Genomic DNA, 15,878 nt, shown 5'->3' on the forward strand with positions numbered 1-15,878 from the left:
CTTTTTTTTGAAATGCTATTATATATACATATATTTTCGTTTTCAATTTTTTTTTAACTTTATAAAATTTTTTTTTTTATTATATGTATATGTTTTTGAAAATTTTTTAAAAGGAAACTAAATAAAAAAAATAATAGTGTTTAATATTTTTAATTCATTAAAGGTATCAGTGTAATCAACCATCGTGAGAGTTAATATGAGAGCGACACATAGGAAACTGACTTCTCAAATAATATTATAGAGATTTGAAATCAACTACAAACATAACCTCTTTTTGTCAACTATATTTTGTCATTTTCCTTTTATACAATCTTAGTTTTTCCTAATATTTAGAAAAATGTCATTATTGCTTTTTTGTAGAAAATTGTCAAAACCCACAAACATCATAAACATTTTTTCTTATTTATACAGTGTCACTATTATCAATTTGTCCAACCACTATAAACAATCAATTTGGAGTTTTAAAGCTCAAACAGTAAACTTTCATCTATTTTCTTCTTACTTTACACCAACAAAACTTCATTTCCTCTTATTCCCTCTCTACTTTCATTTTGAAAACTCTCATAATTATTCTTTATTATGGAACATCAAACCATCTTTTAGTTTTTTTGATATTCGAAGTTTGGACAGTAAAAGAATTTGGAAACGAGCATACACCGAAAAATTTAACTATGTACATGATTTCGTCCTTATTCAGATTTGGGTAGTGACATCAGACTTCTACGTCTGTCTACCCTTATCCGTAGATTTGTACTACAGTCTATTTATCAATATGCACATGATGGTTTTCCAATTGACCAAATTTGTTTTTTTTTTGCACCACAAACTTCACTAGAAGTCTACTAATTTAGCTTTAAAAAGAACACAAAAATTGGTAGATTTACAAAAAAAAATCTACGTAGAGGAAGGTAGTTTTTCATTTGACCAAACTTTTGAGTTTTTACAACTTGATCAAACTTTGATTTTTTTTTCTTGTGGATACCACATGAAGTCCACTCTACAAAAATATGTTAATTTTTTGTGTTGACTAAAATATAAAAGATTGATAAAAAAATTTAATTAAAATGTAGATTTCATGTGATGTCACCGAATCTTATAAATGAGATTAATTGAGATTTTGATCAAACACAAAACTAACATGTCGGGTTGAAAGTAAACCTCAATTAAAACTTATACCGTTGAAGACTTCCAATGAAGTCTACTCGTTAAAAATCAAACTTGGTCAATGACAAAATTAATCTCTTAACAAAGTTTAAAAATGTAAATTACAGATGAAGTTTGCTCTAGAAAAGTTAAAAACTGAGTGAATTATGTTTAATTGAAATCATAGTGGATTTAACTTTTTGGTTAACAAATATATGTTCAAATAAATTTGATTGCTTACAAAAATTATAATATCATATAAGTGAAACAAAACTAAAAATGAATACTGTGTCTAAAGTTTGTACATCAAAATAGTAATTTACAAAAAAAATCTTATGATGATAATTATTACAAATAAAATTAAATAATATGTTTCTAGAGTGTTTTATTATTCATAGTTTTGATGGCTCGAATCAAGTCTTCTAATGACGCATGCTAATAAGATCTCCAAAAAAGATAAAATAACCTTAAGATGATTAAAATTATAAAAGACATGATCTTAAAAAAAACTATAAAGTCACATTTTAGTCAATTTAATTTGAAATATATTTTAAAATTATCGTTTAGTAGAAGTCTATTAACCTTGAATTTTATAATATACATTTAAAATCTACAGATCTAATTTTACATTTTTGGTAAGGAGATGAACGCCTAGGAAAATAATATCTGGAAAATAAGATAAAACTGTGAGAAAAACATGAGACATATGTTTAAATTATATTTTAGTAGACTTTTTTTGGACAACATAATTTTATTATCCTGATGAAGTCTGTTTAAAATTTATGGTTTAATAAACTTCATTTAAAATCTACCAGCTTGAATCTATAAACTTCATGAGAAGTCTACTGTATCATATAATTTTCATATCTGTAAAATATTTATCTTTAAAAACGTAAAATAATTTTAGATCTCAAAAAATCCAAAATAGTTTTTTAAGCTAAAATAATACCAAAACAAAAACATAGAGTTTTAATATGTACACATTTCATAATTCATATCTACAGATTTATATATTACATTTTTGGGAGGAGAAATGAAAATCATGTAAGAATACAATTACAAAAAAAGCCAAAATTATAAGAAAAAACATAATACAAAATCACAAAAAATCTAAAATCATATTTTAGTAGATTATGAAGCCTAAATGACATTTTTTACGAAAAACATAATACATGTTAATCATTTTTGTAGATTATGAAAAACATAATACATGTTAATCATTTTTGTAATATGTTTGAAAAGTGTCTAAATGACATTTTTTACGAAGTAAAGGGAATATAAATTTTGTTTTCTACTGTTGCTGCTAGTGTCTTATATCTTTATATGTATTTATATGCTTTTAATTGGGTTTTAGTTTTCGAGATACTTTATCTTTTTCTACGGACTATATATGTTTACTAAATATTTTTTTGTGGGTTTTCTTTTTTTTCGTATATGCATTTATTTATTTTTCTTACACATTAAAATTAGCCGGCAACAATAAAAAAATTCCAAATGACGGCTATAGTAAATTATTTATTTTGTTTGAAAACTAAATCAATGTAAAAATTAACAGAATATAATAAGATAATAATATAAATGGTAGATTAATAATTATATAAATATCTGTGCAGATAATTAAAATGATGGATCAACATATAATTTTAGTATAGTTTGTTTTATAATTTTAATACTTATTTCTAATTTTATTTATTTGCATAAAAGTCTTAGTCTTGTTTGGTTGTTTGCTGTCATTCATTTAGAATACAAAACTGGATAAAATATAATAATAAAATAATAAATTAGAACAAAAAATTATAATAAAATATAGAAAGAGCTGCATGCAGAAAAAGCTCTGTTATAAAAAAAACTGTCCTCTAGCACATGAGGAAAAAAATGTTGGTATGACGCAGAGGGGCCCATACATGTCCAACTTCTTTTATTTTATTTTTCTTTCACTTTACTTATAAATACAAGTACTCTTCATTTCATTATTTCACAAACCAAGATTACTTTCTATTCGGTAAATGTTTTACTTTCGTTTAATTTAAAACTTTAAAATGTGTTTTTTTATATATATGTTTAATTAACTTTTCATTTTCTTCAGGTTATCTCATACAATTGCATCCACTAAGCAATTAAAAAAAACAGGTACGTTTTTATTTTGTTTCTTCAATAATTTATGAAACTTTTGATTTGTTAAAAGTAAGTTAATATTTATATTCAATAACACTAAGTAAAAATCAACTTCTTATTTTCATGTACTATATAACATGTGCATTTACTTTAATCAACTGTTTAATTTGATATGTATAATATATATGTTTAATTAATTTATAAATGTTATAGATATTTCATGTATTATTTGCTTATATATATATATATGAATTAAAATGTTATAATTAATTATTTTAAAATGAAATAGTAAATATATTTTTTCTTTCTTATATGTACTATAACACATGCATGTATTTTAATATTATGTTTAACTAGTTTTTTTTATTTTTCAGTTTGTCTCTTATACCTAAAATTATTATAATAATACAAATAATTATGGTTCATAATTAATTTATTTAGCGAATTATAAAAAATAAGATGTAGATATAAGTTGAAATTTATACTGAATAATATTATGTTAAAAACTTACTTTTTGTAAAATGTAGTATATACATAATACTAAAACTAATACAAATGATTAATAAAGATTTGTACTTTTTATATTTAATTTATAAAATTATTTTTAACATTTGGTCAAATATACCTATTCGAGAAATTAACTTAATTATTGTCGGCAAAAAAAATATTAGATCTATATTTGTTCCGCTTGATCTGCATTGTAGGTTTGATCTGCATGCCGTTTGAAGCTAAAGTATACTAGTATACTATAATATGTTTCGGAAAGATCTAAGAATATTCGTTTCATTCAAGGCGTTTTATCCGTTAAAAGTTGAAAGTTGAGAGCAAGAGAAAGTGAATAAGTGCATGCATCTTCATTTACAGCACGTGTCTATTAACTTTGTCATGACTTAGTCATCAGTCGCATATATAGAAGTGAAAAAGTACACTAAAAACGAAACAAATCTGAAGAAAATAAATTAATAAATGAAACATGATAGTATATGCAAAAGAGGGCGGCGTGAAGTGTTCCGTAAAGCAACAAATTCTGAATCATTAGTTTGTTGTTCTTCTGTATCGTCAATCAATCCTATTGTTTATAGTTAACGCATCTCTAACGACTCTTATTTGTTTTTTCTAACAGACTTTTTTCTATAAAAGTTTAATGTAAAAAAATATTTGCGACCTGATTAATTAAAGTTAGCGAGATAACATTTCCTCCTCCCACTGATTTTTTTTAAATGGAGAATGGGCTCTTACTGATTTTTTGGATAGAAGTCAAAAAGTATTTCTTCAGTTTGCAAATACTTCATATGAATTTCAGTTAAAGCTAAAGAAGTAAAAGCAAGAAAAAACACACGGGGCTAAGGTCAAAAATGTTACCTTAAAATTATAAGCTTTTGAGGTTTGACCAGCGATACCTAAACATGACTCTAAGATTGATTATAATCTTTCTCCTTGGTTCACAATTGCTTTACTGATCTGGATCAGTAGAGATATTATGTAGATTAGGTACGCGCAATTAGTAGATATATTATTTTATAGTTTGTGATCTTTCTTTCTTTGCTTAAGCACATTTTTGATATGGTATATTCCGAAGGAATAGCATATTTGTACATATTTTGGGAATTATAGGCATATCCATAAAATTGTAATTTTCGACAAAGTATTTCGTCTGGTTGACCCAGAAGATCGATTCTTTAGTAGTTCCTCGTTCACAAATTGGTTTACTATTTGGACCACTAGGGATTGTAAACCAGGACCGAGATTTGAGATATCTAAACCTAAGAATATCAAACTTTTTGGAACTATGGACCATTTTGTGCATCAAGCACTGCCTTGGAAGTATATAATAACTGTTAATATTAAGAATAATATATGTTTAGAAGTATCATGTAAAAAATATGTATCAAGCAAACTAACACACATTAATATCATGTGAATTACAAGTAACAACAGTTAATATTTAAGAATATATAAGTATATATTTGTTAAATGGAAGGGGGTAAAGTTTGAGAAAATTATAATTTAGTGACTAAAGTAGCTAATGATACACTGAAAATTTTACACATTATGTGATAATATGTAGAAAAGAAAATGTGCTGATTAAATTGCACCATTTTTTCATTCTTTTTCTTGGTAATGTGCTGATCTACATGTGCCCCAATTATTAGTGGTGTGTGTTAAGCCAATAATCCGTTGTTTTATACTTTTATAAAATTATCGATTATCGAAGGTACAACGGCGCTTTTGTTGTGCATCGATATGATGCAATTTTATTCGTATTTTACTCACAAAAACGTTTAACATAAAGAAGGAGCTCAGAGAGGCAATCACATCCGATTAATCAGAGAATTGCGATGGACCCAACCAATACTAAGGCCAAATATCATCACAGCTCAATACTGCACCAGCCGGGATCGAACCCGGGTCTGTACTGTGGCAGGGTACTATTCTACCACTAGACCACTGGTGCTTTTGAATGTTACACAAATAAACATATAATTGAACTAAAAAGTTTAAATCTCAACAAGTAAGACATGACTATCTTTAAACTTCAAACCCACCATTTGCAACTATGATTAAAATTTAAGGAACTTTTATATACATACACAAGGGACAATAAAGAATTGCATTTAATGTTATCTTGAAATATAAAGAAAATTAAAAAAAATAGTTATTATTAACCACAATTTTGGTAAGTCCAGAGAAAACTTTTAACAAGTATCTCTTTATCTTCCTTCAACACCATTAAAAGAAAAAGAAAAAACAACTTTGAATCCAAAAACTTCACTGTTGTTGTTCACCCTAATGTGGTGCTTGATGTTGAAGTTTCATGAGGTCTTGAGCTATATACATCATCAAAATGGAGATCAATCACACCTTCAATGTCATCATCTTCATGATCCATAAATGTAGTTCTAGACAACTTTCTTCTTGCATTCTCCTCCCAATACAAATCTTCTTCAATGCCTCTTCCGTCTCATGAGCTGTCTAACAAGTTTCTCGTTGTGTAAGGGTTTATGAAATCAAGTGGTTCGATGAAGCTATTAACGTTGCGGGAAGTGTTGCACCGTTGTGAGAACGGTCATCTCTTCCCCACCAATGTCTCCTACCATCTAAAGGATCATGATGATTCCCATAGTTTTCTTCTCCATCAGGTTGATGATGATGGCGCAGAATTCTCTCCGAGAAGAGCTGACCTGCTGTGCTTGCTTTCATGTCTTCGCCACGGACTCCCAAGTTAGGAGGCCAACAATCATCCGCAGAGTTTTGATTTGTAATCAAGATCGGTTGGTGATTGGTTCTGTTGTGAGGTTGGCAAGTATAGTAACAAGCAAGAAGATAAGGATGGTTCCTCTAGTCTGAATCAATCAGCCACATGGAATCAACGTGATTGCGTGGATTTCTTGGAATGTCTCTGTATAGAACGATGTTTTTATTATCTGTAAGACCAGGACGATGGATATGGGCTTCTCACCACGGCCTAGTAGGAGAAGATGAGTGTCTTGTGTTTATTTCTGGAAGCTTTTGGTCCCTGAAAGTTCTGAGGTTTGACAGAAACTGCTTCTCTAGAGAATTTGATTCCCATGTAGGAAAACTACTCTGGAAACTGCAATACATATAGGAACACTTCATTGTTTAGAGAGAGAAGCAGTAAAACATTGAGTTTGGATATATATTTCAAATGATGGTCAAACCTCAAGAATGACTTCTCCATTTTCCCCTGAGAGCCTCTCTGCTCACGAGATACATTACGCGGTCAACCATATTTAGTATTCCCATGGTTCTCGAATCAAAAGCATTAAAGCTGCAAGCATAACCCCAAGAGATTAACAAGTGTTTTTGCAAAGAAAGAGAAAACCATTTTTTATGTTAGAAGAACCAATCATGGACCTTACCTATAAACATTGCCTACACCTTCAATATCAACTGTGAAGTTTCTGATGAACTGCAGTATATCATCAACTCGCTGCAAAGTGAACTCATAACGCGTTATAACTTTTCACTAGTGATGTGGTATACACTAACGCAAATGACGAGATACTATACCTTTGGCACAACAAACATCAGCAAAAATGGTGTGATGAAAATCGAAGCCATCTCCTCCAGCAACATCATTCCAGTATACTACAATTGATAAATATCCATCAAGAACTTTGAATCATGCCATAAGATCATTAGAGCATCAAAGTTACTGGGAGAAAAGAAGTTAAACATGTAAACAACGAACCTGAAACAGAGTCTTTAACTCCAAACGAACATCATCTTTGTTTTCCTTACCACGCCACCTCTTAGGCATATAGTGAGTGTGTTGTACCACGAAAGTCATAGTTTTTACTGGGTCAAGGACCAAAATTTCATCTGAAACAGCAGCTCGACTAATGGCTGTAATAGTTCCGAACACAGCAGCATACCATAACAAATTCATAATAAATTGCGACCGCATATCTACACAAGAAGTCAGAAAAAAACTTTAAAAACTCAAAATGATGTATCTACTAAAATCCTTTTTGAATCATTAAGGTTTTCTTACATGATCCTCCAGAAGAGATTCTTCCAGAAACGCAATGATGATTACCACAGCAGAAAAGCTTCTAGACACAAACGAGACGAACTTTGCAACAATGGAGATGATATGTTGAGGGGAACTGATTTAGATACTCAGAAGCATGTTCTGCACTGTTGTTAATCCGATACTTGAATAAATGGTCAACCTGTTGTAGAAACAAACAGTTTATACAAGACAACAATATTCCTAAGATCGATGAAAGTAACTAACTAAACTACCTCATTGAACTCCCTGAAGAGCCACCTAGACAAATTGGACCATCTTCGGGAAGAAGCAGTACTTGGATGATTGTAGAACTGCTCAGCATGCCTTAAGAACAGATACACCAACATAAAGATGACAAGATACGATGACAGCATAAGCATTGCAACCCCAACCGCAAACAGCTGTTTTTTCAGCATTGTGGGATTTGAAACAAAGTCCCTTCTAACACGAAAATTGCTGCAGAATCAAAACACCTGAATTAGAAAAAAACGGACAATTCTCAGCATGTGGAAGGTTAGATCAAAGAATAGCATGGAAGGATAGCATACCAGTCAAACATGCTCTGCAAAATGAACCAGTTCAGGGTCCACTCAAGGGTTTTTGTCAACAAAAGGTGGTGATGTTGTGTCCCATCTGGGGCAGATTTGACTAATGGACCAGCACCAGGGATCCAATGGGAGATTGGGAAAGAAAGTAAACCTTTGTTGACCATTCCAATCAAGTAGTTTTCTTTCCGCATGAGGTGCATAACAATCTCCTAAGCTGAAAGATCCTTAACTACACAAAGGCGCTGTGAGCTTTGTAACTGAACAAAGTTTTCAAGGACTGTTTCCCATGGCATAGTAAGGATCTCGTTGTCTGTGACATGGAGACTGCAAATTGACAAAACACAATAAGAAAAATAGGTTATGGTCTAAAAATGTTGGTTTGGTCTAACTAATTACTCCATCTGTTTCAATTTAGTTGTAGAGTAAATTTTTAATTCCAAAATAAATGTCATTTTATAATTTTAATGCAAAATTTGTTGGCTTTATATTCCAATCTATTTTTCTATTGGTTGAAATGTGGTTATGTGATGTAAATATACAAAATTAAACATTTTCTTAATTTGTGTCTCAAATCTAAAACGACAATAAAAATGAAACAAATGGAGCATAACTTACCTGTTGTAGTAAAAGTGACTGAAGTCCAGAGTATCCTTCAACTGAGCGAAGAACCTTAAGAAGCAGAAGAGCCAGTAGATAAAGAAGAGAGCCAAATATCCAACGATGATAGCCGTTGTGAGCGTGAAAGGGGACAAAGGGTGCTCATGGATAGCTTCTTTGACAAGATCACATGGCTTAGTCCAAGATTCAACCGCATCCATTCCACATTTTGCATCCTTAAGACCACGCCAATCCACATACAGCAAGAAAAACCCAGAGAAGCATATGATGAAGCCAAGGCTTAGAAGCTCAACAGCCCACTTGACGATGATACACCAGAGGCCTTTGTATCTGTAGTAGCTGTAGAGCCGCTCGAAGAAGAGATCCAAATCGGTAATGGGTTGAACAGTTAAGCTCTCTCCGTTGAGAAGCCCTGACGGACTCTCGCTGCCGGGACTTGGTATTACTCCACCGTAGTTAGACAGCTCAATCTCGTGTGACGCATTGTCAAGCAATCCAGTAGTCAAAGAAGAGGACGGTTCAGTGCGTTGCCATTTGAAAAAGTTGAATACATTTGGAGCCTTTTGCCATGTACTCATCATTTGCAAAGACTGATGATTGTCCAACAGAGCCAGTCCATTCCTGTTTTACCACGTGGGGGTATTAAGAGCGTAGTGCCTCAGGAGAATGCAACTACAAATCATACATCAAACATTAAAGGCATAAAGCATCCATAATAAAAAAAAGGTGCCAATGTTGGGAGCTAGAATCAGACACAATGAAAATAAATGAGGCACACAGGCAGATCAGATCCTTAGAAGCACATACAAACTTAACAGTTTCCTACTCAAACAAACAATATTCAACATGGTAATATGTGAGTTGAGGCATAACTTGCTAAAGACATGTTTTTAATTACTGTTTACCACCATAATAGATATAAAGTACACAGGGTGTGTAACACACCTAACCTTTTCCGACTCAGATTACTATTCATCAATTGAAACATATCCTTTTTTATTCAACATGCAGGATCTAAGGACAATGCAGCACATGCTTAGCAATATGAGAAAACACTCAAACATAGAATAGAGAGTAATCTATACTCAACCGAGAGAGGACGAAACAGGGTTTTCGCAAACAAACAATACTCCTTGATCAAACCCAATTCCCTTAAACCAAAGGAAGAAGAGTGATTCAGTAATTGAAACGTCAAGCCTCAACGGCCAAACCCATAACCTATTTACCTAACAGGATCAACTCCTCCAAGCCACAAAGTTTCCAACTTTATCTAATAAGTAGAAACAAAAAGATCAAAACTTTACTAGCGACCCAGAAAAGGAAACGACACAGAGAGAGAGACGTGAAAAGCGAAGTTGAGCTATCAGAACAAAAACTTACGCACAACTTGTTTGTTCAAGGCGGTGGAAATTCTATGGAAAGAGAAGAGCGAATTGATCGATGGAGAAGAAGAGAAGAATGAAATTGGGTTTGCGTGGAGGAAGAGAGGAGTGAATAAAATATTGATCCTTTATACTTGGACGACTTGTTTTCGATTATGGGCTTTCTTCTTCTTCTACTTCTTCTTCTTGCTTGCCGATACTCTTTACCAAAGCAAAATCAACTTTGTAATTTCTTACTCTTTTCTGACGACACGATTAAATTTATTACTTTGTAGGTTTTTATATTTTTTATTGTGATATATTAAAAACAATTTAAATGATTTATCTGATGGTCTAGTTGTTTTTTAGTAGGCTATCGGCCCAGTTCTGTAAATCAAACCGCAACAAAATGATCGTTGAATTCTTTTTGATTAAATTTTATAGCTCAATTTTTGTCTCCCAACAATTACAGTACACAATTTTTCAAACTACCATAAAATAGCAATTTTTTACAATATTAAAAATAATAGTTTTACGCATATGACATTTACCATTCTATTTATTTATAGAAACATAAGTGAACGAGTCTAAATCTTTCACGTATTAGATGAGCAAAAAAATGGAAATTTTTCAAAATTAGATTCGGTTAAAGCGGGACATAATAAAGTGAATTGCTTAAATTAGCTATTTTAGCTATATATATGCATGTTACCAAAACAAAAAAATACATCACCTTTCCTTTTAGAGTTTAAAATCATTATCAATTCACTTCTGTCATATATGATGAAGCAAACCCCTCAACTCTCGTTTACAGTTTTTACTATCTTCATCATTCTTGTGCTAGGTTTGTATTTATATTTTAAGTTTATCTTAACATTTACATATACTCGTTATAAAATAAACTGATCATGAATAATGTGATTTTGATATTTTTAAAATATCATTCAGGCTGTATTTTGTAAAATACATCATAATTTATATAGTGTAGAAGTTGTTATTTCAAGTATCTCTTTTATGTAAATTTCATAACATACATAAAAGCTAGAAAACCAAGTTTAGAGGTTTTTGTATAAATATATATGGTCTTCATAATTTATGAAGATCTATAATATAGAAATGGTTCCACATATTTCCACTTTTTATCATCTATCTTTCAGTTTTTTTTTAAAACATATAAATTTGGTAACATGTGTTTTTCATAACTATAAATGCCCTTTTAAGTAGATTTATAATATATATAATGTTATATTTGTACATTTTTGTAGTAATATGTTACTTTTCCAAAAAATAAAATAATTAAAAACATATTCATATGTTATTCTCACTTTATCAGTAATATTCAGAAATTATTCAGAGTATATCTTCACCAAAGAAAACAAAATTTGCTGATTAAATCATATATATGCTCTTTTCTTCTTTACTTCAATCTCTATTTTTATATATTAGTAATGATTCTTAAAATAAAAAATTTTAATCAGTTTTTCGAATAAATAAATTTTATATTTGTGTTAGAAAAGTTATTTTCCAGAGAAAGAGAAAATAAGTATTTTTTTTATTTGACTACAAAATCTGATATTATATATTCAATAGGAACGATGGCAAGAAAAGGGCAAATTGTGTGATCAAATACAACTCCCTGTAAACAAAGATGGGTTGTGTGTTGATTCTGAATGCCAAAATAAGTGTCGCGAGTCAAAAGGACCGAAGGGGATGAGTAAATGTTTTGGGTCAAAAGCCAAAAAATCTTTGAATTTCTATTGCGGAATTCCTTGTTAACGTGCTGGTTAAGTATGGTGAATAAATATGATGCTTAACTATGATATCGTTGAAGTATTTTTTTTTCTCAGTTTTTTTTCCTGTACTAGAAAAACACTATAATATTTTTATTGGAAGCCTTATAATAAAGTATTGAAATGTTTGTTTCGGATTTGTTGCATTATATATAATAAGGAATAACATAAATTTTAATCAAGACACAATGGTTTAGTATAATCAGTGAACTTTTAACTTTTTATTGTATTTAGTTAATTCCGGCCAATTGAACTTAATATCTTGTTCACTTACTTTTTCTATTTGGGCTAAAATAATATTACCGTCCACAAAAATAAGAATCTGAAAGTAAAAATTAACTTTCTGATTTTTATTTAAATATATCAATGACAAAGCATTCTTTAAAATCCAACTCCAGTGAAAACATCGTACGTTACTGAAGGAAAGAAAGACAAGTGAAAAACGAATAATTAATCCCCTAGACATTATTTGAGAAGTAATTTATCATATGTCATCACCAAAATGATTTTGAAAGAAAAATGATGACATGGAGTATAGCTAATTATGACAAGGATATTTACATTTAATGTTATTTATATTTTTAGTAAGTTTTTTAGAATAAGGTAATACCACATAAATATAACTAATTTAAAAATAAATAATATAATAAAAATTAAAAATAATAATATTTTTTAAAAATCGAAATTTATATAATTCCGTTTTTATATTTTTATTATAAAAACAAATCGTCAAAATTTTATGAAGATTGTTTTTAAAATTAATTGTAATTTTTAATCCCACTACCATTAATTTCTTTTTAATATCTACAAATTTTAGAAGTATTATTTAGTTTTAATTTTTGAAAATTATACCTAACCAAAATTTCTCTCAAATTAATAGAATTTGATTTTGTATATTTTAACAAAGAAATAGATAAAAAGTATTTCCAAGATTGTAGTTTTAAATATATATACATATGCCATTAAATATATATTTTAAGTGATTTTTTTCTTAATTTTTACGTTATTAAATTAAAATTTAAAATGAAATATTGTATGAAAATAATAAAATTTATAAATTAACAAATTATTTTAAATGATTTAAGGATTAAGACTTTTATTTTTGGTGGTGAAGGAAAACACTTAATTTTATAGTTAATGAAGAGATTATTATATATTATGGCATACCTATGAATTAAAAGATTCGTAAAAAATAACATTTGTGTAGACAACAAAGAGAAAAGTAATTTTACTAAAAATTATATTATAAACTTAATATACATAATCCACTCATAACGCAGACAAAACCTTTATTAGTTTCTATTAAGAACTTGAATAGATGTGTCGCAAGTTTCATAATACTTTTTAATTATATTGATATTATTATATTTATATCTTAACTGAATAATATTTAACTCTGACCCACTTAATATGTCATTCTCAAATGTAGAATTGTAACTTTTAATTTCGTGTTTCTTTTGTTAACATTTTATATATTTTTTGTGCACCAAGTTCCTATATATTTACAATTAGATATCATATATGCCGAATTTTTTTGGAAGTGGGACCCCATAAACTGGAGGCCCCATTCAAATGTTTTAAAATACTACATACAAGCTCGACTCTGGACTTGAGTTGCGTAAGACCGCAAACTAAGGTGTGTTTGATCTGTGTTTGATTGATCTGCACCCGACTAGCACATGATGTGTATATCTAACTGAGCAGTACTGCATTACCCGACAGAAGCATATATACTGAAGACATCATTGATCCCACTATATTGCAAACTAGAACCCTCATATTCCAAACAAATGATAACTAAAAGAAAGTAATGGATTGGGTCGAGGCACCGGTCTAGGCTAAAATGACTAGTTGGTTTTTATTTTTTAATGTGTGAGGCCATTGAACGTTATTTTTTAATCATGCTACCTCTTCGTATGTTTTAGAAGATGAAGACAAATTATGTGAATACCGAAAAAGAAAGGAAATAAAATAAAAATAAATCACAAAAAATAATAGTATATTTCATTTTTAGCGAGAAACTGTATCTATGGAAAGAGAAGAATAAATTAGATGAAGAGAATACTTTTACCTTACATATAAAAAAGGAAAAGAATAAAATAGACGAAGATAATATTACTATTTTTACCCAGACATATTTTTTACATAGAGATTAATTAAACATCTCAATGTTTTATATCAAACTGCAACAAAATGATCTTTGAATTTTTTTTGATTAAATTTTATAGCCTAATTTTTGACTCCCAACAATTACAGTACACAATTTTTCAAACTACCATAAGATAGCAATTTTTTTACAATATTAAAAATAATTAGTTTACGCATATGACATTTACCATTATATTTATTTATAGAAACATAAGTGAACGAGTCCAAAGCTTTCACGTATTAGATGAGCAAGAAAAATGGAAATTTTTCAAAATTAGATTCGGTTAAAGCGGAACATAATAAAGTGAATTGCTTAAATTAGCTATTTTAGCTATATATATATATATATTCATGTTACCAAAACAGAAAAATACATCACCTTTCCTTTTAGAGTTTAAAATCGTTATCAATTCACTTCTGTCATATATGATGAAGAAAACCCCTCAACTCTCGTTTACAGTCTTTACTATCTTCATCATTCTTGTGTTAGGTTTGTATTTATAATTTAAGTTTATCTTAACATTTACATATACTCGTTATAACATAAACTGATCTTGAATAATGTGATTTTGATATTTTTAAAATATCATTCAGGCTATATTTTGTAAAATACATCATAATTTATATAGTGTAGAAGTTGTTATTTCAAGTATCTCTTTTATGTAAATTTCATAACATACATAAAAGCTAGAAAACCAAGTTTAGAGGTTTTTGTATAAATATATATGGTCTTCATAATTTATGAAGATCTATAATATAGAAATGGTTCCACATATTTCCACTTTTTATCATCTATCTTTCAGTTTTTTTTTTAAAACATATAAATTTGGAAACATGTGTTTTTCATAACTATAAATGCCCTTTTAAGTAGATTTATAATATATATAACGTTATATTTGTACATTTTTGTAGTAATATGTTACTTTTCCAAAAAAAGAAAATAATTAAAAACATATTCATATGTTATTCTCACTTTATCAGTAATATTCAGAAATTATTCAGAGTAGAAAAAAAAATTTGCTGATTAAATCATACATATGCTCTTTTTTTCGTTACTTCAATCTCTATTTTTATATATTAGTAATGATTCTTAAAATAAAAATTTTTAATCAGTTTTTTTATTAAATAAATTTTATATTTGTGTTAAAAAAAGTTATTTTCCAGAGAAAGAGAAAATAAGTTTTTTTTTCTATTTTACTACAAAATCTGATATTTTATATTCAATAGGAACAATGGCAAATGCAAAAGAAAAGGGCAAATTGTGTGATCAAATACAACTCCCTGTAAACAAAGATGGGTTGTGTGTTGATTCTGAATGCCAAAATAAGTGTCGCGAGGCAAAAGGACCGAAGGGGTTGAGTAAATGTTTTGGGTCAAAAGCCAAAAAGTCTATGAATTGCTATTGCGGAATTCTTTGTTAACGTGCTGGTTAAGTATGGTGAATAAATATGATGCTCAACCATGATAGCTTTGAAGTATTTTTTTTTATTTTTCTCTGTTTTTTTTCCTGTACTAGAAAAACACTATAATATTTTAATTCGAAGCCTTATAATAAAGTATTGAAATGTTTGTTTCGGATTTGTTGCATTATTTATAATAATGAATAACATAAATTTTA

At 29.2% G+C, this 15,878-nt stretch overlaps 1 protein-coding gene, 1 non-coding gene and 1 pseudogene across 2 annotated transcripts; 1 reads left to right on the forward strand and 2 right to left on the reverse strand.

Moving 5' to 3' along the window:
* Positions 1-10,335, reverse strand: LOC103848125 (annotated as a pseudogene).
* LOC117134525 lies at positions 5,555-5,638 on the reverse strand. Its single transcript, XR_004458710.1, has one exon. It is a non-coding gene; the product is annotated as a small nucleolar RNA snoR114 (small nucleolar RNA).
* Positions 10,336-10,341: 6 nt separating the features above from the next.
* Positions 10,342-15,003, forward strand: LOC103848124 (defensin-like protein 147). The gene is made up of 2 exons (XM_033292031.1): positions 10,342-11,219; positions 11,913-15,003. The coding sequence occupies exons 1-2, from the start codon at positions 11,028-11,030 to the stop codon at positions 12,096-12,098; spliced, it is 378 nt and encodes a 125-aa protein (XP_033147922.1). The 5' UTR covers positions 10,342-11,027; the 3' UTR covers positions 12,099-15,003.
* Positions 15,004-15,878: the final 875 nt, after the last annotated feature.

The sequence above is a fragment of the Brassica rapa genome, chromosome A05, assembly GCF_000309985.2.
Source record: "Brassica rapa cultivar Chiifu-401-42 chromosome A05, CAAS_Brap_v3.01, whole genome shotgun sequence".
Taxonomy (NCBI): Eukaryota; Viridiplantae; Streptophyta; class Magnoliopsida; order Brassicales; family Brassicaceae; genus Brassica; species Brassica rapa.

Coding starts and splice junctions, on each gene's coding strand:
- LOC103848124 (XM_033292031.1), top strand. CDS start 11,028: ATGTTACCAAAACAAAAAAATACATCACCTTTCCTTTTAGAGTTTAAA. Junction 11,220..11,912: donor TTACATATACTCGTTATAAA/ATAAACTGATCA, acceptor TATATTCAATAG/GAACGATGGCAAGAAAAGGG.